This window comes from Eutrigla gurnardus (assembly GCF_963514095.1).
Source record: "Eutrigla gurnardus genome assembly, chromosome: 15".
Classification (NCBI taxonomy): Eukaryota; Metazoa; Chordata; class Actinopteri; order Perciformes; family Triglidae; genus Eutrigla; species Eutrigla gurnardus.
In genome coordinates, this window is record NC_139938.1 from 19,255,315 (window position 1) to 19,275,914 (window position 20,600).

General features: G+C 40.7%; 2 protein-coding genes across 5 annotated transcripts in view; both read right to left on the reverse strand.

Moving 5' to 3' along the window:
- The window catches only part of myo7ab (myosin VIIAb), a 29,465-nt gene extending 17,006 nt beyond the window's left edge, over window positions 1-12,459 (reverse strand). For all 3 annotated transcript variants that reach the window (XM_084028100.1, XM_084028099.1, XM_084028098.1), the window contains exons 1-14: window positions 12,160-12,459; window positions 10,791-10,892; window positions 8,813-8,881; window positions 7,015-7,128; window positions 5,946-6,098; window positions 3,409-3,593; window positions 2,680-2,801; window positions 2,423-2,565; window positions 2,224-2,337; window positions 1,812-1,965; window positions 1,624-1,700; window positions 729-848; window positions 309-451; window positions 1-207 (exon numbers count right to left, since the gene is read on the reverse strand). The exon at window positions 1-207 is cut by the window's left edge and continues 4 nt beyond it. In XM_084028100.1, coding sequence (XP_083884226.1) covers window positions 1-207; window positions 309-451; window positions 729-848; window positions 1,624-1,700; window positions 1,812-1,965; window positions 2,224-2,337; window positions 2,423-2,565; window positions 2,680-2,801; window positions 3,409-3,593; window positions 5,946-6,098; window positions 7,015-7,128; window positions 8,813-8,830 — 1,550 coding nt within the window. In that variant the 5' untranslated portion in view covers window positions 8,831-8,881; window positions 10,791-10,892; window positions 12,160-12,459. The remainder of the gene's footprint in view (window positions 208-308; window positions 452-728; window positions 849-1,623; window positions 1,701-1,811; window positions 1,966-2,223; window positions 2,338-2,422; window positions 2,566-2,679; window positions 2,802-3,408; window positions 3,594-5,945; window positions 6,099-7,014; window positions 7,129-8,812; window positions 8,882-10,790; window positions 10,893-12,159) is intronic.
- A 7,393-nt stretch (window positions 12,460-19,852) lies between these two features.
- Window positions 19,853-20,600, reverse strand: part of capn5b (calpain 5b) — a 31,424-nt gene continuing 30,676 nt past the window's right edge. For both annotated transcript variants that reach the window (XM_084029124.1, XM_084029123.1), the window contains one exon: window positions 19,853-20,066. In XM_084029124.1, coding sequence (XP_083885250.1) covers window positions 19,884-20,066 — 183 coding nt within the window. In that variant the 3' untranslated portion in view covers window positions 19,853-19,883. The remainder of the gene's footprint in view (window positions 20,067-20,600) is intronic.

Here is a 20,600-nt window from a genome sequence, read left to right on the forward strand (position 1 = left end):
GGGAACTTGCTCTCCTCGTCGATGAGCGAGATGATGTTCATGGGCTTGTTGGCGATCATGTCCAGCGCGTCCTGGTTGTCGGTGAACTCGATGTGCTGCCAGCTGATGTCCTCCAGGTTGTACTCCTCCTGCTCCAGCTTGAAGACGTGGCGGACGAAGAACTGCTGCAGGTTCTCGTTGGCGAAGTTGATGCACAGCTGTTCGAAGCTGCGATTTGACGGAAACAACACTGTTTGACGACACGAACTAGGGCTCGATCTACATTTTGCTGTGTTGGATGAATGCACCGACGGCGAGGTTTAAAGCACCTGTTCACGATAAAGTTCTCAAAACCGAAGATGTCCAGCAGCCCAATGGACCGGCGCGCGATGTTGCTCTCGCAGGACGGCGGTCTGTAGATGGCGGCGTTGATCTTATCCACAATCCAGACGAACAGCCGCCCGTAGATCCCCTGCAGGAGGAAGGTGAGAATCAGGGTTCATACACCTTCTCTAAAGTCAAACTCAAGCCCTTTTCAAAGCATTTCAAGGTGCATTTCCATGCTTTTCAAGCACCTTCCAGCTGTGCTAAACTACATATTTGTATCCAATCCAATCCTCAGTATTCAGTCTACTTATTCACTTGATTTCCTGTATTTTGTTGCATGTTGGGGATGGCTAGCTGGAGAATGGACATACCTAAATTTGTCCAGATTTAAAGCCTAAAAATAGCCTCTGAAAGATGGTTACCTTGACGAAGGCGTCCCTGACGTCCAGGCCCTGCTCCGCGCTGAGCGGCGTGGCGACGCTTTCACCACGCGTGATCAGGGTCCGCGTGGTCAAACACACCATCACGTCCTTCGGCTCCACCTGCAGCCGCGCCCGCAACGTTGGAAAATCATTTTGAAAAAAAATGGATGAATAGCAGATCCACCCGTGTGGCATAGTTACAAACGTCGATATGGAAGATGTGCTTTATTTTGAAAATCTCTCTCTCATAGGAAGATATTGTTAAAAATTTTGTACACAAAACACACAAAGAGCTTAAAAAATATGATGTTTTCTTATAAATTAAATTATAAGTACAGCTGACATGATTAGTGGATTAATCAATTAATTAATGTAAAGAAATACCAAAGTTCCAGTTTTACAAATGTTAGGATTTGCTGATTCTCCTTTTAATAATGTTAATTATTGTTACATATTCATAAAGATGTTGAGGTCACTTTGGGTTTCGGGTAATTGATAAAACAATAGAGAAGCAGATTAATAAATAATGAAAATAATCATTAGTAAATAGTTCAAAATGAGCTCCACCTCGATCTACTACAAGACTAAAATGCTGCTTTAACATTCATGCCCTATTAATAATAATTTAATGATAAAATATATGACAGTATAACAGTCACAGGGGACATTTTTATACTTTTAATACTTTAAATTTACAGATTACTTTTACTAAAGTAACATTTTCAATTCAGGACCTGTACTGTCTTAAACACGTATTACAGTGTGGTATTAGTACTTTTACTTCAGTAAAGGATCTGAATACTTCCTCAACACACACACACACACACACACACACACACACACACACACACGCACACGCACACGCACACGCACTCACACACACACACACACACACCTCCATGAGTGAAGCAGCAGTAATCAGGTCGGGAGATCTCACAACCACGCAGGCGTCCAGGTTGTCGTACGTACGAGCTGAAATAAAACAACAAGAAAAACACCATTAATAATTTCCTGGCAGCTCTTCTTCAAACTGCTGGATGATGCGTTTATTAGTTTACGATGCGGCTCCATCACATGTCGTACCCTCGAAGCGCAGGTTGCCCATGTGCAGGATGGCGGCCAGCAGCTTGGAGATCTCCCAGTTCTCCGTCTCGGTGAACATGAGCACCTTCATGGCCGACAGGATGCTGGAGTAATCGTTCAGGTCGTCTCGGCCGTCGCACGCCGTGCAGTTACCCTGGAAACGAGGAGACGCCGAACCACAGACAGACTCAGCAGCTGTGGACTCGTTCTTTGTAGAAGATCTCATATCTCATAATGAGAAATATATCACTAATTATAATAAATAGGAAAAGGTTTACGACGAAGTATTGGTCAGTTTTATTCTCATAATAACGATATTACATTTTATTTGTTGGCGCCTTTGTGGACACCTCCCAAAACAATAGTTTTCGTATTTATAATTTATAATGCTAATAATGCAGCACGGACTCACCATGGTGAGGTAGGAGTAGTCGGCGGCGACGCCGAGTCCCAGCTTGGCTTTCATCTCAGGAGCCATGCCCTTGAGCACGCAGTAGAACACGTGGTAGTTCCTCTCATCGGGAGCCTGCAGGGGCCGAGAGAAGAGGCTTAAAGTGGCGACTTGTCTACGGACACTCGAGGACGCGTCTCACCCCCACGAACCGTCTCACCTGTCGACACACCCGAGACTTCTCCAGCAGGTACTGCTCTATCTTGGCTCCCTCGATCGCCCCCCGCTTGGTGAAGTGGATGTCGATGTACTTCCCGAAGCGGCTGGAGTTGTCGTTGCGAATGGTCTTGGCGTTGCCGAAGGCTGAATGGATTGACAGAAATCATACGGTGAAGTGAGGTGAGGTTCAAAGTAAAAAAGGAAATAATATAAGCGCGCTATAAAAAGGTTAATTTGAGTGTAGAGAGCCTGTCTGACCCTCGAGGATGGGCGTGGCCTCCAGGACCTGCTGCTCGATCCAGGAGTGTTGCCCACTGATGGCTGCGAGGAACTGCAGGATCAGCTTTGTGCTTTCCGTCTTCCCGGCTCCAGACTCCCCGCTGTCACACACACACACACACACACAGAAACTTTACACACTAGAACAACACACACAAAATTAGATATCTCGGGCTTTCTTGACTTCGACCAGTGAATGGATTCCACTCTCGTGTCTGTACGTTACATATGAAGGTCAGCAGCTACTTCGCTTTAAAGAAACAAAAAATATCTGCCAACCAGCATCTGTTTAGTCCACCGATGAAAACATTCTATTTTGTTTGTATATTCCTTTTAAAAATTGAGTTAAAAACAAGACATTTTCATTTCTTGGCTGGGAACAGTTGCCTGGCAACCAACCCTAACGAGTTAATTAGTTAAGATGAAGCACTCCTAAGTGAAACGCGTTACCGTCGAACAGAGCCGGGTTAGCAACTTCCTTGTTTCCAGTCTTTGTAGCTTCATATTTAGCATAAAGACTGGAGATAAATCAAATCACGTTATCATTTTAGAGATAAGCTTTTGCTGAAAAGACACTGGAATGGTACATCAATTACAGAAAAAGACTCTTTCTAATAATAAATATGTAATTTTTAGCCTTGTAGTTCTGGAAGCCGTCTGTGTTCATGTGGTTTTTTTGACGTTTTGATGTGCTTCTGTCGAACACACCTGATGATGCAGCACTGGTCCTTGTTGTTGCGCTGCATGTTGAAGTAGCAGTTGTCGGCGATGGCGAAGATGTGCGGCGGCAGCTCTCCGATCTTCTTGTTGGTGTAGAGGCGGATCTGGTCCGGGGTGTAGATGGGCAGCAGCTGGTAGGGGTTCACAGCGACCAGGATGGAGCCGGTGTACGTCTGCAGGGAAACCCCCGGGGAGAACACAGACGGCAGGGTTTATTTTCCAACAGGTGATCGATATGACTCTTGTTTGTCCCTGAAGCGTTTCTCAATTAAAGCAACTACTTCATTTGATTGTCTGCTTTTACAGAATGAACTCACGGATTCACAAAGAACGGACTGAAGCCACCACCGTCTGGAGGTCCAATTCACAAAAGATATTGCACTAATAATGTTTTTGCAGCTTAGTGCAATTTGCCCCCATTTTTGGGTGTTTAATTTATTTATAGAGCACTTCACCATTAGAAAAAAGCTCTCCAGGTTGAGGGGAATTTAAAATATGCAGCATTAATTAGAGGAAAGTTACTACTATTAAATGTGCTTCAGTTATGACTCTGAAGACGATAATGATTTAAGTGCATGAGTGCTGGTCTTTGTGAATTGGACGGTATTTGCATAGAAAGGGACAATTTTGTGCCAAATATCTGCATATGAGCTGATTTAAATATTGTTTGTCTTATTTCGTGCAGGTTTAAACGCAGCAATAGTCACACAATCCTGTTGTGAATTCGCCCCAATCAGAGTTCATTGCATTGATCACATGAAATTGCAATTTTGCAGACGTTACAGTGATTTTTTTTTATGATGGATGTTGTCATCCAAATGCTTTAAAACGCTACTGAAAAAAGCCAGAGCAGAAATAAGTGAGCACATAAGCAAAAAAAATAAAAAATAAAAATCAGTTATTAGTAATAAAGGAAGAAACGGTTGCACTGTAACTCGTGGAAGACAAGAGAAGCCATGAATGAAATTACACTTTCACCCCATTAAACTAAATATGTTGTGTTCATGAGAGATTTATCAACCTTCTCCTCTTGTCTATAAATCTCTTAATGATTTAGGACCAAAATACAAAAATCATTGAAAACATTTAAATGCAGATTTAAACTTCACTGGATGTCAACTTTTTAAAATGTAAATGTTTTCTCTCTTTCAAAGTTGCATTTCAATGTTCAATGTTCAAATAAACTTAATATTAAGGGTCTATAAAACATAAAGTTACATCCTTGGCTGCTCTCGCCACCAATAGTTACAGCGGTTATTAGTAAAATAAGAAGAACACGGAAAGAAAAGAAGACGTGTTCGGAGGATGTGGCATCGCAGAAGCATGTCAGCACATCTTCAGTCTCACTAAGACTGAATTAGTTTTTATTCTAGTCATACTCACCCTTCCACCACAATTTGTCTACATGGAGAGAGAGAGAAAAACAACCAACAGCTATTATAGAGCTAAGTGGGACGCAGCCTAAAATAAAGGAATACACAACAAAATGTTTTTTTAAGGAGCTTATAACCCGTCTTTGGTCAACTGAGCCGTGAAGCATCAAATACTAGACGATGTATAAACCGATCTAAGGCCTCTTGGTCTCAGTTTGGGTGGGAAGGCAAGAACATCCACGTTTGACGGAAGGGAGACAATTTTTAAAAAAGCTTGTTTTTTTGTTACTTAAGTCGATTTCAATGCATTTATCAATTCTAATGCTTTAATAACACGTCCTATGTTACATTTAAACTGTTCAGACCACATTTCTTGGAATAAATTCATATATAAAGCAAGCTCAATTAATTTATCTGATTCAATTAATTTTTATTTGATTTATTTTTGTTGTTCAATTAAAAGCCCATTTTAAACAGATACTATAATAAATAATTAATTAAATCAATCAAATTATGAATAACATTATTATTAATTCCTTTTAAGGATAAAATATGGGTCCAGGTTATTATGGGTTAATCCTCTTTTTTTAATTCAATTATTTTATGTTAAAAGCACATTTTAAATAATATAATAAATAAATAATGTCAAATGAATGAAATTATTAATAAACTGTATTTTACTTTTAATGATAAAAAAAATGGGTTTGGGGTTATCCATTTAAAAAAAAAAAAAGCGTTTTGGTAAATTTTGTGACCAAGTGGAACTTGGTCACAAAATGTATATATATATATAGCAGAACATTACAACGACTGGCTTTCTCCCCTCCTGAACCCGGTTACCGGGGCAACCCAGGTTGGGATTAATGCACGTGAAACACCTACAATAACAACGAGGTAAATCCTCCAAATTTGGTTAAAGTAATTCTGTAGAAATGCATGTCTTTCGACCCCCTTTGACATAAAAACCCTGCAGACCTCGGCCAAAGAGCGACGTGGGGACATTCTGTTTATAGCAGCAAAACGAAGGTAAACAGCTTAACAACACGAATAAAGAGCTTCTCTGGGCGGCGGCCAAATTTCCACGTTAGCGAGGAAGAACACATTCGTTTAGCGTAACTCCTTAACGAGCGTTCTGAAGAGGAGGGTACTGACATAGATGACGTGCTCGTTGTAGCGGATGAGCAGGTTGCGGAGGATGCCGGCCTCGTTGAGGTCGCCCAGGCGGATCATGTCCTCGACCCCGTGGATGGAGGTCGGGTGCATGGGCTTAATGTTGGTGGCATTCTGAGGGGAGATCCAGTGTTCCTACAAGAGAGGGAGAGGGGGAGAGATTAGGGATCATTCTCTAAACTCACTATTTTATGGATGTTTCTCAATTCATAACAATAACAGTACAACAACTGAAACTGTTCAATTTGCCCAAATGCTGAAAACAAACACTGTTTTTAAACCAATTTGATGAGGATGAGTTTTTCTGTAAAAGGAACTTTTAATACAATTCTGTCTGTATGATGCTTTAAAACATGAGAAATGTTGTGTTTTCTTCTCCCTGATGTTTGGCCATCTTCTGTTGTCTGGTTCTTTGATCGGCGGGTTCCTTTTTTTTTTTTAGCAGAGAGGGAAGGCTCTTGTGTTGAGGCCTTCACCTTATCTTGTTTATATCTTAAATAATTAGAAAACTTTACAAAAATAACAATTACATATCGTCATCTTCACAGAAATGAATGAAATGCTGAGATTTTCTTCACCCCTTAAACTCAAGAAGGGTTGTGACCCTCCCTGGCAAACATCTATAATAAAACCAATTCATAAGTCCCAAAATAATGATCCTGGAGTTATTATAGGGGCATAATTCTGGAGACATTGGCTCAGCTGGTAGATGAATAAATGGCTTTCCAAAGAATAGAGCTGATATTAAAGATATATATTCTTATATATCTTGAGAATACCAGAACGCAGGCCTACTTTTAAATCATTTCATAGATTTTAAGAAGTCTTTTCATGGCATAAAACTAAAAAAGATCGAAGTCAGCGATCTGTGATGGATGTTTGGGGAGAATTATACCATTTGCCTTTGTTTTCTATTCTAAATAAGCAAAGCTACAACAATCTAAAAGAATTATCCTTTAATAAAAAGCCACCACTTTTATTCATTCCTGATTCTAAAACACAAACAAACATATCTATTGTGAAGTCCACGGCAGTCCATGTGTTGACTTACCCTCCCCTCATCATCCAGAACCTGGATCTGTCCCGAGTCACACAGTTTGACCACGGCTCCCACGGGCACGTCGAACTCCCGGCCCGTTTTAAGGTCCAACCACACATAGTCCCCCTTATTCACAAACAAAACACAGATCTGCTTCAAATAGGCTGAAATAGGCAATTTAGAGAGAAAGCAGAATTTCACATAAAAGGAATGGTATCATGTTGCATGACAATACACTTACTAGTAATAGTCTATTGTAAACATGCAGAAGTTCGAAGTATGAAGAGTACAGAAATAATAATCCAGATGTTAAGGCCCCTCAAACTGCCAAGAAATAACTATCAACAAGATTTAACATCTATTTTTGACACCATTGTTGGATGCTCTTGCTATAATCTGGATGTTTTCTTTCCTGTGATTATTCCTGTTATGTATGTTGAATTAAGTTGCACCACACAAACCTAGAATTGCTTACTTGTTCAGCAGCCAACTCTCTGAATGGGAGGATTACGTCTGAAAAAGGCTTAAATGTGAGAACCTTCAGTCGGTGTGGAGGTGACGTAACCCCGGGACGACCTCGGGGCTCCATGGGAGTCTATATTTAGTGTGGAGGGCAGCTGAAATCCTTATTCTATCCATCGGTCCATTCATCTAATCTTCTGCAGATATCATAATTGCCTTCTGCTTATCTGGATTTTAATTCCCTTTTCATGAACAGTGTCACCTATAAAAAAGGGTGACGGAGTGAGAAGGAGTGACCTTCTGCCCTCCTTCAACTTCAACGCTCAGGCATAAAAACAGGCCATCGACCCCCAAACAGTCTCTTAGAGGCTCACAGGCATCCAATTACTGCAAGTTCTGTTGTTATTTGGATTTCCAAACGTGCAGAAACTGTATTCAGAGCGACACTTAATGGATGTCGGTTCATCGTCCCAAAACCAAAAACACCAGATTAGAGTAATGAGTTCATTTAACAACTCCAATGTAAAAAAGGCAGCATCCATCCATCCATCCATCCATCTGTACATCCATCCATCCATCCATCCATCCATCCATCCATCTGTCTATTCATCCATCCATCCATCTGTCTATTCATCCATCCATCCATCTGTCTATTCATCCATCCATCCGTCTATTCATCCATCCATCCATCCATGCATCTGTCTATTCATCCATCCATCCATCTGTCTATTCATCCATCCATCCATCCATCCATCCATCCAATCCGTCCATCTATCCGTCCATCCGTCCGTCCGTCCGTTCATCCATGCATCCATCCATCCATCCATCCATCCATCTGTACATCCATCCGTGTGTCCATCCATCCATCCATCCATCCATCCATCCATCCATCTATCCGTCCATCCGTCCGTCCGTCCGTTCATCCATGCATCCATTCATCCATCCATCCATCCATCCATCCATCCATCCATCCATCCATCCATCCATCTATCCGTCCATCCGTCCATCCATCCATCCATGCATCCATCCATCCATCCATCCATCCATCCATGCATCCATCCATCTGTACATCCATCTGTACATCCATGCATCCATCCATCCATCCATCCATCCATCCATCCATCCATCCATCCATCCATCCATCCATCCACCATCCATCCATCCACCATCCATCCATCCATCCATCCATCCATCCATCCATCCACCATCCATCCATCCATCCATCCATCCATCCATCCATCCATCCATCCACCATCCATCCATCCATCCATCCATCCATCCATCCACCATCCATCCATCCATCCATCCGACAGCAGAAAGCTTCTGAGCGTCTCCCAACATGACCGACCTGCTGCAGAATGACCATGGTTCAGCCTCGGGTTGATACCAGGACATCAGATGTCACCACATGTGGACTCTGAAAAAGAAGAAGTCATCAGACTGAGAGAAACTCAAACAAATCAATTCAACAGAGACTGGAAAACAGTATTTTAAACATTTTACATGAAATGCGCTGCAAACAAAGCTTTGTCCTGTCATTGTGGGTGGTTAGCATGAGCACACAGGAAAATACCAACTTCAAAATACTCAAAAGCACACACAGTAATATGATATATCAGACATAACAGAGTTAGAGCAGAGATAATCACCCCTGTGGTTAAGCAGGACATGGGAGCCCGGTGAAGGAAAGGGGGTTGGAGGTGGTTAAAGGGTCTGATGGGGGCTGTTAAAGGCTTAATTGGATTCCTGGGGCTAATCTCATTGCTTAAGTACGGAGCCATAGTTGTTACAGTTATGACTGCTGAATCATTTTCTCCCCCACTGAGCTGTCTTTCCTTTGTTAGCCTCAGTCACGGTGACGAAGGTGCAATACTGTACGCAGAATACCACGGCCTTCTTGTTTCCTGTCGACTGTGTGAAGCAAAGGGAAGGAATGTTAAACCCACGCTGCATCGTTTTTCATTAATGATTCAAACACACCAAGACCAAGTTTGGAGCTGTGATGAAATCAAACAGATTGATTTGAATACATTTTTTAAGAAGAATTGAGTGGTTGGGGTTAAAGGTGAAAGGGAACTTAGGTGGCTTTTTTTCTCCTTCTAATTTATTTTATGAAATACAAACAAGTTGAGAACAAAAAACTGTATGAGTGATGAAGATAAGTGTAATAACGATTCATTAGTGGTCCAATAAGTAGATTAACACGTAGCTGTGGAAACCTTTTGTTTGACATGTTTGCAGGTAAACAACATGCAGGGCATTTCCAATCATATGCATCAAGTCACAATGTGCTCAGCTAATGCCAAGACAGGCTGAGCTGTGGTTCCTTTTATCCAGAACCACAGGGGGCCAATCTGGCAAATGTCCCAAACACAGCCCTCTAGATCTCCACTGTACAGAGTGTATCCACACTAACACACACCAACCTAAATCTCACATGTAATGATTTTGCTGTCGGAGGTAATATTCGAGCCGTTGCTCCGGCTCAGCACCGCGTTTCTCTGCCGCTGCATTGGAATCAATAGATTGTGCAACCCAGAGATTGCTTTTAAATCCCTTGGTGCGGATATAAAAGTAATTTTCTTAACCTTCAGAGTCTGAGCCCCCGTGTAAGGAGATCATGTGACATGCAAACAGAGATACGTATAGAATAGAGTATTCAAATCCAAACATTCAAATTGTTGAGTACGTATGCGAGCTAAACCAGCAACGTGTGGCTTGTGAGGAGAACTACTTTTGTCAATGGAGTCTTGTGGCTTTAAAGGGAGTGTAGATCAGCGGAGAGGGCCGTCTGATGGCAAGGTGAAGTTAAATATTCTAAATACAGCGTATACTCAACGGATACAGATTTTATTTTAATGTGGGTCTTTTTTTTAGCTGTCAGACAGCTGATTTCTGACATGGAAGTGAAGGAATTATATTGCTTTTCAAAGCCAATGGAAATGAAAAGCCTTCATCCTTCCTTCGTCTGCAGTCTGCAGTCTTGTCTGATAAATATCGTTCTGTGAAGTTATTACAAGTAATGCTATTGGTTAGCATGACTAACGCGTAACAACAAAGTCCTTCTACAGATGTAACATATATATATATATATATATATATACTGTATATGTCAGCTTATGAGACCTCACGTTAACCTGCTCAGAGGGTTTCATGCAACGGCCAACAGCAATCTTGCTAATGCGCCTCGGCTGTTAATCCGTGTGTGTGTGTGTGTGTGTGTGTGTGTGTGTGTGTGTGTGTGTGTGGGGGGGGGGGGGGGGGGGGGGGGGGTCTATAATGCTAACAAGCATGTGTACTGTATGTGTGCATCGGTTGTGACTCACATGGCAAGGATTCAGAGGAGCAGGCGCAGCGAGGCGGAAAGCTTTCATTGTCGACTGAGAACAGAGTTTGATGTTTCCATGACGACCACCGGTTCCGGTTCTCTGCAAGAAATAATAACGACAATAAGATTTTATAATATTAAAGTCACACTGTTAATGCAGAATTCAGGGGGACTTAATTACTTCTATGCACGTAGTCTTTGCAAAAAAAAAAAATTTGAGAAATGGATTTTCTTTTCTTTTACATTTTTGTTTCTACACATTCATAGCCGAGTTTTCTTTCGGTGCTTCTTGTGTTCTGAAGTTGATATGTGTCAATATGTCACATTTTTTTCAACAATTGTTGTTCATGTGCCGAGAGAAGATCAGTTCACTTTCTCATAATTCTCATCTATATGACATCATCTCTCCAAAGCTCATTCAACCTCGATTTTAGTTCTGAAACAAAAGAAAAACAGAAAAAACATAACGGGCAACGATGTTTGAGTTATTTTTACTGAGAAACAAGTGAAAAGAATTCTATGTTCAGCTTAGAATGATAGGATTTTCTGCATTACATTCTCACAGTTCACTGTAAACCGAATATCTTCAGGTTTTTGGACTTTAGTTTGAAGCGAAGCAAGACGAAGACGTCACTTTGGGATCCAGGAAGTTGTGATTTTGCCTGAATGGTTAATTTCCGTTAGTTTAAGCCCGACTCTTTTTTTGCAACTATTTTGATTAACGTTGTTGGAGTTATTTTCCATGCGAAACTAGAGGAAATAATTCTGTTTTCAGCTAAAAATTAGATCTGCTGCTTTGCATTCTCACAATTCACTGTAAACCGAATATCTTCAGGTTTTTGGACTTTAGTTTGAAGAGAAGCAAGACGAAGACGTCACTTTGGGATCCAAGAAGTTGTCAAATGTTTTTTTTTAAATATATTTTCATTAATTGCAGCACTTGAGTTGAGATTCTTCTTTGGTTATCTCGATTCCTCCCTTTATGCTGTATTTTATGTATTATTGCTTATTTCTTCTATAGTTCCAACCAACATCTACTTTCATTCTGCCATCCTGTGTTGAACTAATTGTCTCGGTGACACATAAACTGTCTGAACTGACTCGTTAGTGGAACTCGTTACTTCCACTAAATGGGAAGTAACGAAGCCATTCACACTTAACCCAACACACACACACACACACACACATGCTACTGCCAACTTGAAGGGTACATAACTGTTCCTTTAAATGTTGGCAGAGGCCGGAGCGCCATAAGAGGCTTTGGCCTAAAGCTACAGCAGAGCAGCAGCAGCAGCAGCAGCAGCACTGTGGCCCGGCTGCAGGTTAAACCCTCGGCCGACCCCACGTTCATCACCGGCCCCTCTTACCTCCAAACACTCTGTAAGATCCCCCTTTTGTCTTTTCACTCCAGTGTTTTTTTTTTCTTCTGAAAAGGTGTGAAGAGGCCCAGAGTTGACCCGGTTGTAGATCAAGAAGGTTCAGGAGTGGAGGAGCAGTCTTTTCTATGTGGTCCTACTTTTTCTGTCTCTGTCTTGGTTTAGAAACCTCCCCGTCTGCCCTCCTTCTCTGGTGGCCCTCCTTCAGCGTTTGAAGGCCCCCCTGTTACAGTTTTGGTGTCTGGGTCGGTGACGGGGCTCTGCAGTCTCCCTTCGCCGCGTCTCATTAATGGCCGCTGATCCTGATTAGCTGGGAGGCGGAGCCTGTCGGTGGCACATACAGAGATCAGCTGGGAGGTGGAGAGGGAGCTGACCCGGGGGCAAGACCTCCAAGCTTTCACCACATGCTGGGTAAAGTCAAAAACATTTGCTCAACTTACCTCCAGTGGCATCTTTCCAGGCTGATCGTAGTAGTGATTCTGTAAAAAAAATCTTTGTTAAAATAACTATTCAGACATCAAATGCAAATAGTGGTGGCCCAAAAGAAGAAGAATGAAATGATTCAAACAACATTTGGCAGATGTACATGACTGGGGAGAATATCTAACTATTGATTTTAGTATTGATAAATCTGTTGTTTTGCTTTTATTTATGTTTTGTAAGGTGTCCTTGGGTGTCTTGAAAGGCGCCAACAAATTAAATGTATTATTATTATTAAAATTAATACTGTTTAAATGTATTTTTCACCCCAGAAAAGCTTAAGTGAACATTGGACGGTGTTCTAAATATTGGTTTAGTCTGTTTTTCTACTCCTTGGTTAGATTTGTGAGTCTAAACTGTGATTTCTGAAACACTACCGCTTTTGTCCACAGGGGTCGCCAAAATCCACACAAAAGTTCCTCAAGTAGCTTCGAATAAAATTGAATAAAATCACGACAAAACCTCCCAAAATAGGTTTTCCTGTTTTATTTCAAAGTCATGCCACAAGTTGACATTAAATACAAAAGAAAAAATAATAATTTCAGATTGTAGCTAGAAAATAACCACAGTGTAACCGAGAACCAAAGTCAACGAGCACGCATCGAAAACAAATAAAAATAAAGAAATTGGAAAGCTCACGCCGAAAAAAAGAAGAAGAAACACACGGACAAGCACACGGGCACAAGAACATACAGCACAGCGCTCTGAAACCTAGCTATCAGTAAACATACCAGTTTGGAACGCAGGGTAAAGTGGATATATAAAAAATTAACAAGGTTATAAAATACTGATAAAAGATACATAGTTAGAAAGACCGTAGCATCTTCTATAGAAGTGTCACCATGCAGTAGGTATTCCAGTCTCCGGTTAATAAACATCAGCAGAAAAATACAAGAAGAATCACAAGCTCATTCCTTGAGTGGACCTCAGATTAAAAATGCCAATGACAGGAATGCGGATCCGGAGTCAGATTCAATACAACACCTGGTGGATTCTCTCTGGAAACATTAGACACATGCAGCAGATCAGCAGGCAACAAACCTCAACTGCAATCATGTCATCGTGGACGAACGGGGAAAAAGCTCAAATCTCAGCACGCTAAATCGCACGTAAACCCAACAAATTTCTCGTGACTTCCCTTTTCTTGACAGTTTTTTTTAAGGAGGCGATTCGTGTGGGAAGACATCCTGTCGCACCTCAAACTAGTCCAAATCCAAATCGTCCAAATACCCATTCTCGTCATGTGAAAGAGTTTGTTTTTTTTTGCAAATATTTTGCACAGCATCCTGCACTGTAACATTTTACATATCATTATATTAGTGTATATATGACTGCATATGTAAATAGTGTATTTTATTTATGTTCTTGACTGCAGTGCCTTGCTTTATTGTTTATTCTTATAAATATCACCGAGGCAACAGTTTGTGAAAATGTACTTGGCAATAAACTCCTGATAAATGAAAGAAAAAAATAATTTGTTTCCTGAAAATCCATAGAACAGACCTCGGATGCTGACTCCATTGTGAATGAGATTTGGGGGTGTGACTTATCGGATCAAGCTAGACCTGGGTCTGTTTGAGTCTTAGTCAGTTGGTTGACTCATAAGAGTCATATAGTGTCTGATCTCAAATCTTTAGATTCACTCGCTGCCCGTTCATTGTTTAAAAAGGTGTTTGAGTTTGCAACATGCCCATAAATAAACAGTTTGTTAAATTTCACTCTCTCAATCTAAATCCTTCCTTTCATATTCTTGCAGGATTTTCTTGTTCACTCCAGTCCATCAGTGTGTCTTCGCTTCGTTCCCGCTCTTTTCCGATTGTCAAAAAAAGATTCTGTGCAAATTTAGTAGACGCAATCTTTTTCGTATTTTCAGACACGAGAGTGGAATCGATTGTCTCACGTTTCCCAAAATGTTTTACTCTTCCTTTAAGGTGTGACAGGCTGTGTTCCCACATTTTTTATTTCTCCCACATTTCTCGTAGAAAAGTGGCGACACCGTTAGCAAACCGCTAACTCCTGAAAGTCGCAGCCATGATTCACGCAAATTTTAATAATTGATTTGATTCCTCAACGTATTCTTGCTTTAAATAAAAACATCTCTAATAATCTCTGTGGCATCCATTGAAAAGCATGGATCCCGTGATCATAACCGATAAGTTGGAGTTGCTACTTTTATATACATACTGTATTCCGCAGGTCACCGGATACAAAATATTAGAAAACTGGAATACTGTTTGAATGCATGCGAGTGTGCAACATAAGCCTTCTACTTCACACAGTATGTTTATCGAAGTAGCAACAGCAGATTATGTTTTCGCAACACTCCCAAGAAAAACAAAAATATAGATATATATTTGTATATGTATGTATTATATATTCTGTGATTTGTAACGGCGCGAGCAGATTTTGAAGCGGTTTTGCTACATGCATTGGCTTTTTTTTTTTTTTTTTTTTCGTACAAAAGTCACAGACGCTGTGATTCAGATGGTTTTGTGTTCTTAAAAACCTGCTTTGGCCGTGCGGAAAAAATATGTACAGAAAACAGTAAAAAAAAACAGGCAAGGTCCGTACACTCCAACCAAGCCTGGCTAGTCTAGTAGCTGGAGTGTATGTGTGTGTGTGTGTGTGTGTGTGAGGGAGGTGGTTAACAGTGAAAGCCATAACACTTTTGGCAAATAATCACAACGTGAAACAATTACAAAGAGTAAGACTAGCAACAAAACTGAAGACAAAGTGGAGAACAAAAAAAGCAACAAAAAAAAGGTTAAAAAAAAATCCTCAAAATTATAACATACATGTTTAAATAATACTGTCTTACATTTGTCCAACAGTCACATGGCAAACATCTTTACAAAAAGCATCCCTTTTCAGTAGACAGCTCATCTTTTTGGCACATGAGTTCAAGGTTTCACGGCTCTGAAGCCTCAAATACTCCCGACGTAACGAAGCTGTCAGGTTGAGTGTTGGATGGTAAATTACTGTAAAAAAATATTTAAAAAATAAATAAACAGGGAGCCACGAGAAGACTGTTCGCTGCTTAAAAACACGTCAATGTAAAATACTTTGATCGGTTTAAGAGAAATTCTGGAATATAAATCAACAACGGTATATTAATCCAACATGTTTTAAAGTTGTGTGTAATTTAAAGATTGGATTACATTTACTTATGAAACACAGAGCTTATAAGCATCATTGTTTTCTGAAAACTAATATTTGAAAAATAACCAACAAGGACGTTTTAACAGAACCTCAAAGACGTTTCTAACCACCTGGATGAGAAAATATTTGGTCTGCTGTGGAAAATATAAATGCATATGTCACGTCAATTAGACTATTTATCAAATTTAGCAATCCACCCACCTTTTGTTTGTTTCTTTGATTAGGAAGCTACTGATGAAATGGGTTGAATTTTTTTTCCAGACTCGTCACCAGAGGAAATGTATTATTATTAAAAAAAATATTTTGGATATTTGCATTTTATTTCAATTATATTGTTAGATAGATGGAGAGAGATTAACATAAATTTCAAATTAAGCCAAATTGTGATTTAACCAAAACAGCATTACAGTTGCACTTTGTTTAAGCCGATCAATCGAACGACAGATGACAGAATAGAAAAAGATGTCGTAAATAAATTGCACTGACAGCGCAGAGTCGCCACATATGATAACATCACAGTGTTTGAGTGCTGATATTGAATGAAAACTACATTTTAAATTAATTATCCTCATGTTGGAGAGACTGAATCCAGTTCAAGTCAAAATATAAAATAATCAATACACAGACAGATAATATCACAGTGTAGGAAACCGTCTGGGATGCCTGTTCTGCCCGCTCTGCTTGCAATATTTAAAATGTATGTTTTTTATCGTGCAGCAAGCAAATATTTTGTTCATCCAGACAGAAAAATACCTTTTGAGGATTCCTTCCTTCAGAACGATACAGTAAACAAAAGAGGCTGAACGGGAGCTTCGTTTCAACCAAATCCAGAGCAACAACTTAACTTTTGGCACCAATTATTATCTCTCACATTAACTCTCATATTTCAGTCTGATTTTAAACATATTCACATAAATATGTTTACACAGTCACACCTGGAAGCTGTTACAATAGCCGACTATTACGAAGCTCCACTGGTGCGGTTGGGAGTTTAGTGCCTTGCACAAGGACACTCAGTGATCGTCTTTTTACCCTCATGGCGTGTCAATAATAAAAAAATTAAAATTAAAACAGATATCCAGATGCAGGCCCACGTTTTCTTAACACCATCTGTCAAATTCAGTCTTCGGCTCATGTTCTGTCCCAAACAACATAAAAAGAGCACAGAGAAGATAAATAGCACCTAAATAGAAGTCAACAACTGCTGCTAATGTTCACAGATGCTAGAGGCATTATGAATGCATCGCCGTATTACAAGACATACATGTTTTCAAACTCGTTCATATGATCACACTGACATGAGGTGCATAAGTGTAAGACATGCGGACTGCTCGAAAACTAGCATTTTATATAGAAATAAATGATTAGATATAGTTGATAACAGTTGAACAGTACAATACAAGGCCATGAACATATTGGAAAAAATAACCCATGCAAGACACATTTATAAAGATGCTGTACACAAAAAGGTGTGTGATCAGTTCAATGCCATGTGTGACAGTTCAAGTAATGGAAAAAGGCGCTGAAAGAAATGAGGATTAAAAAAACAGACTCGATAGTGCGACTAAGAGATTCGTCCAACTAACTGGTTGTCTTACATTCAAAGGAAACGTCTTGATAATGACTGTTAGATACATTTTTAATTATACTTATGAAAAAAATAAATAAAAGACATACCCAAAAGTCAATAAAACTTGGAATGATAAGTCTCATCGATACGACGGAGTTTTAGGGTCACTGTAGAGAAAAAAAAAAAAAAAAACCGAGAGAGCGGGACAGCATTCTGGGGAAAAAAGTCGCAAATTTGCCACTTTATACATTTTGCCAATATTAACAAGTTGCTTAGTTCCACTAACACCGGATGTTGCCGTTGCCATGACAACAAGTGAAAACTACCGCTAGCATCTTAGCCCAACCGCCCGATCAATAAACACCCATAAGATGACAATTCGGCCTCATATAAATAAAACCAACAATAAGCATCAACATCATCATCCTAAGGACCTTAACGAAGCGTTGTCACACATTGGGATGGATTAATTTGAAAAATAAATTAACGTACATTCATGGGAATTTAGCTAGCATGAATGCCGGTTGTTAGCATTGTAATAAACTCTCAAATTTGCGACTTTATGAAGTGGCAAATTTGTGAATTTATTACGATGCTAACAACCGGAATTTAACATTCATACTTACTTTTTTCTCGTAATATTGCCCACCTCTCTCGGCTCCATTTAAAAAAAAAAAAAAAAAAAAATTCCTACAGTGGCCCTAATACGTCGTCGTACATCAATTATGTTGCGCTTTTGAAACAAAAAAAAAGAAATAACACAAAAGTTTAGTTAAGTATTTTTCTGGCTTTTTCTGTCCCAAAACAGCCCAGTTGCGTAAAAAGGTTCAGATTGGGACGGCCACGCCTCCTAAGAAAATGTCTTAGCTCATCCCAGAAAGATCGGATATACATCGCACCAGCGTCGGTTCAACATGCCGTCTGAAATCCTTCCCCCCCGAAAACACGTCCGATCCCACGACTTCCTGCTGCGGATGCAAAGCCGGGTCCGAGGCGATGGCACAGGTTGTTTGGCAGGACGCCTTCTCTGCTCGCCGCCTCGTTCTTCCCCCATAAAAGGTCTTTTTCTTTTGCTCCCCCCCACTCTTTATAATGAAATAAAGTGCAAGGTGTGTGTTTTTCCTTTCGGCTCACACCTTTCCCCAGAAACAGTGTTTCTCTTCTACGCACACACACACACACACACACACACACACACACACACACACACACACACACACACACACACACACACACACACACACACACACACACACACCTGTTCAACAGCAGAAGCACAGCTGCTGTGTCTTGGGGGGGTCACATAGTTTTTCGGGCCTTAAAGACTCAACTCAGAGGAAGCGTCAGGCAGTGGTGTTGCCGTTTAAGAGATGATGTGGCACAGGGGGTGGTGGTTTGTAGCTAGGCTTGGGCCAGACCAGGACCAGGCCAGACCAGGTCAGACCAGGGCGGTCCGAAGAGGGACTAAGAGAGCAGAGGCTCATCTTTGGTCCCATAAAGCACTTGATTATGTCAAGGTGAATCGTTGCGCTCCGCTGGATGGGTAAAGGTAGGTAGGTGGGGGAGGGAGGGCGCATCAAAAGCACCGGTTGCTAAGCTACGACCAGAGAGCAGGCAGCACAGGCAAAGAGTTCAGTTTTTTTTGTTTGTTTGTTTTTTTTAAAGCCATGCAGTTTTGAGATCGTCCATAGCAAACCGGCAGATAAGCATCTTGGGGGAGTTTTGACACGTCGGTTGGAAAGATGGAAGACGGGAGGCAAGATTTCAGAAAAAGCTCTCGGTTAAAGAGGGAGAGAGTATCAGCTGCTGTTGGCTTTTCCTCTGTGAAGTCCACAGTTTAAAAAGTGCTGCATGCACTCCAAAGCTCCGGCAAAAAAAACTAACAAAAAACAACAACAGGTGGGGGGGTCATGGTTGTACGTATAGAGAAGTAAAAGGATTAGACTGATGAGGACCAGTTTGAAGAAAAAAAGTGTTTAACGTCATCCCCGCCACCTCAAGGTGGAGAGACAGACTCAACCTTAAGGCAATGCATAGCCCTTGGAAACATTGGCACATGCATGGAGAGTGCAGACATGTCTGCATGTGTGTGTGTGTGTGTGTGTGTGTGTGTGTAACAATATGCAGAAAACATCTGTGTGGATTCGGGTCAGACCGATGAACTGATTTGTATTAAAATAATATGTTAAATCGTAACTCAGTTTTCTTCTGGCGAGAAAATCTGACTTTGAGAACAAATTTGTGAATCAATTAAATAACGGGACGATATTTAAGATATTAAACCCCCAAATATTGTCTTTGGACATCTTTTCGCCCCGAAATCTCGTGAGAGGCCTTTTAAAAACCTTTTGTAACAAAGCTGAATTTAAATGCCGAACCAGAAGAAGATAGGGAAACAATAATAGAGAGCGCAAACAGCAGGAAGAAGAAGAAGAAAAAGACACAGTGAGCTCCCGCCACGGCTGGAGGTTGGGCGTAGATCGTCGTAGTTATATAAACGATCGCATCAGATGTTGGTGAGCGTGGTGGAGGTGATGAGGCGCACAGTGAGCGTGCCCGGGAGGTCATTGTCCTGGCGACTGCCCTTGTCGCGGAGGTGAAGCGTGTGCTGCTCCTGCCGCTCGTTGGGGTCGCTGAACAGGATCACCTGACCCAGGAAGGTGTCCACGATCATGTTCTTGTTGTAGATCTGTTGGCCGCTCGAGGGAGGAAGGCAAAGGTCCGAGAGAGGAGGAAGGAAGAGGGTTGGGAAGGAAGGAGGAGAGAAAAGACAAAAAAAAAGGCAATAAGCAGTCACGAAAAGAGAGAACGGCAGAAAAGACAGAATGTAATATTTGATAGGAGGTAGAAGAAGCACAGACGAAGAAGGTGCTGATATACAGCAAATAAGTCAAAATTATAAAGATAATTAACTATAAAATGTAAAACAGATACATGAGGAACAATAACTAGTGGGAGAAAAGACAAGAAAAGAGTCTTGAACCTTGAAGCGATCAGGATTACATTGTGAGCTTTTTAAACACAGTTTAAAATAAACTTTTTGCATCTGCTATAAGTGCATTTTAACGTTCAGTCAGTAACAGAATACATGAAACGACGTTACACAATGAGGATAAAAAAATGTCTGTATTCCATTACAGTTACAGGGGGTAAAGATGTAATCAGATTACAGATACATTTAGTAAAAATAGGGATTGTCAGCAGGTTTATAGCTTTAAGAATG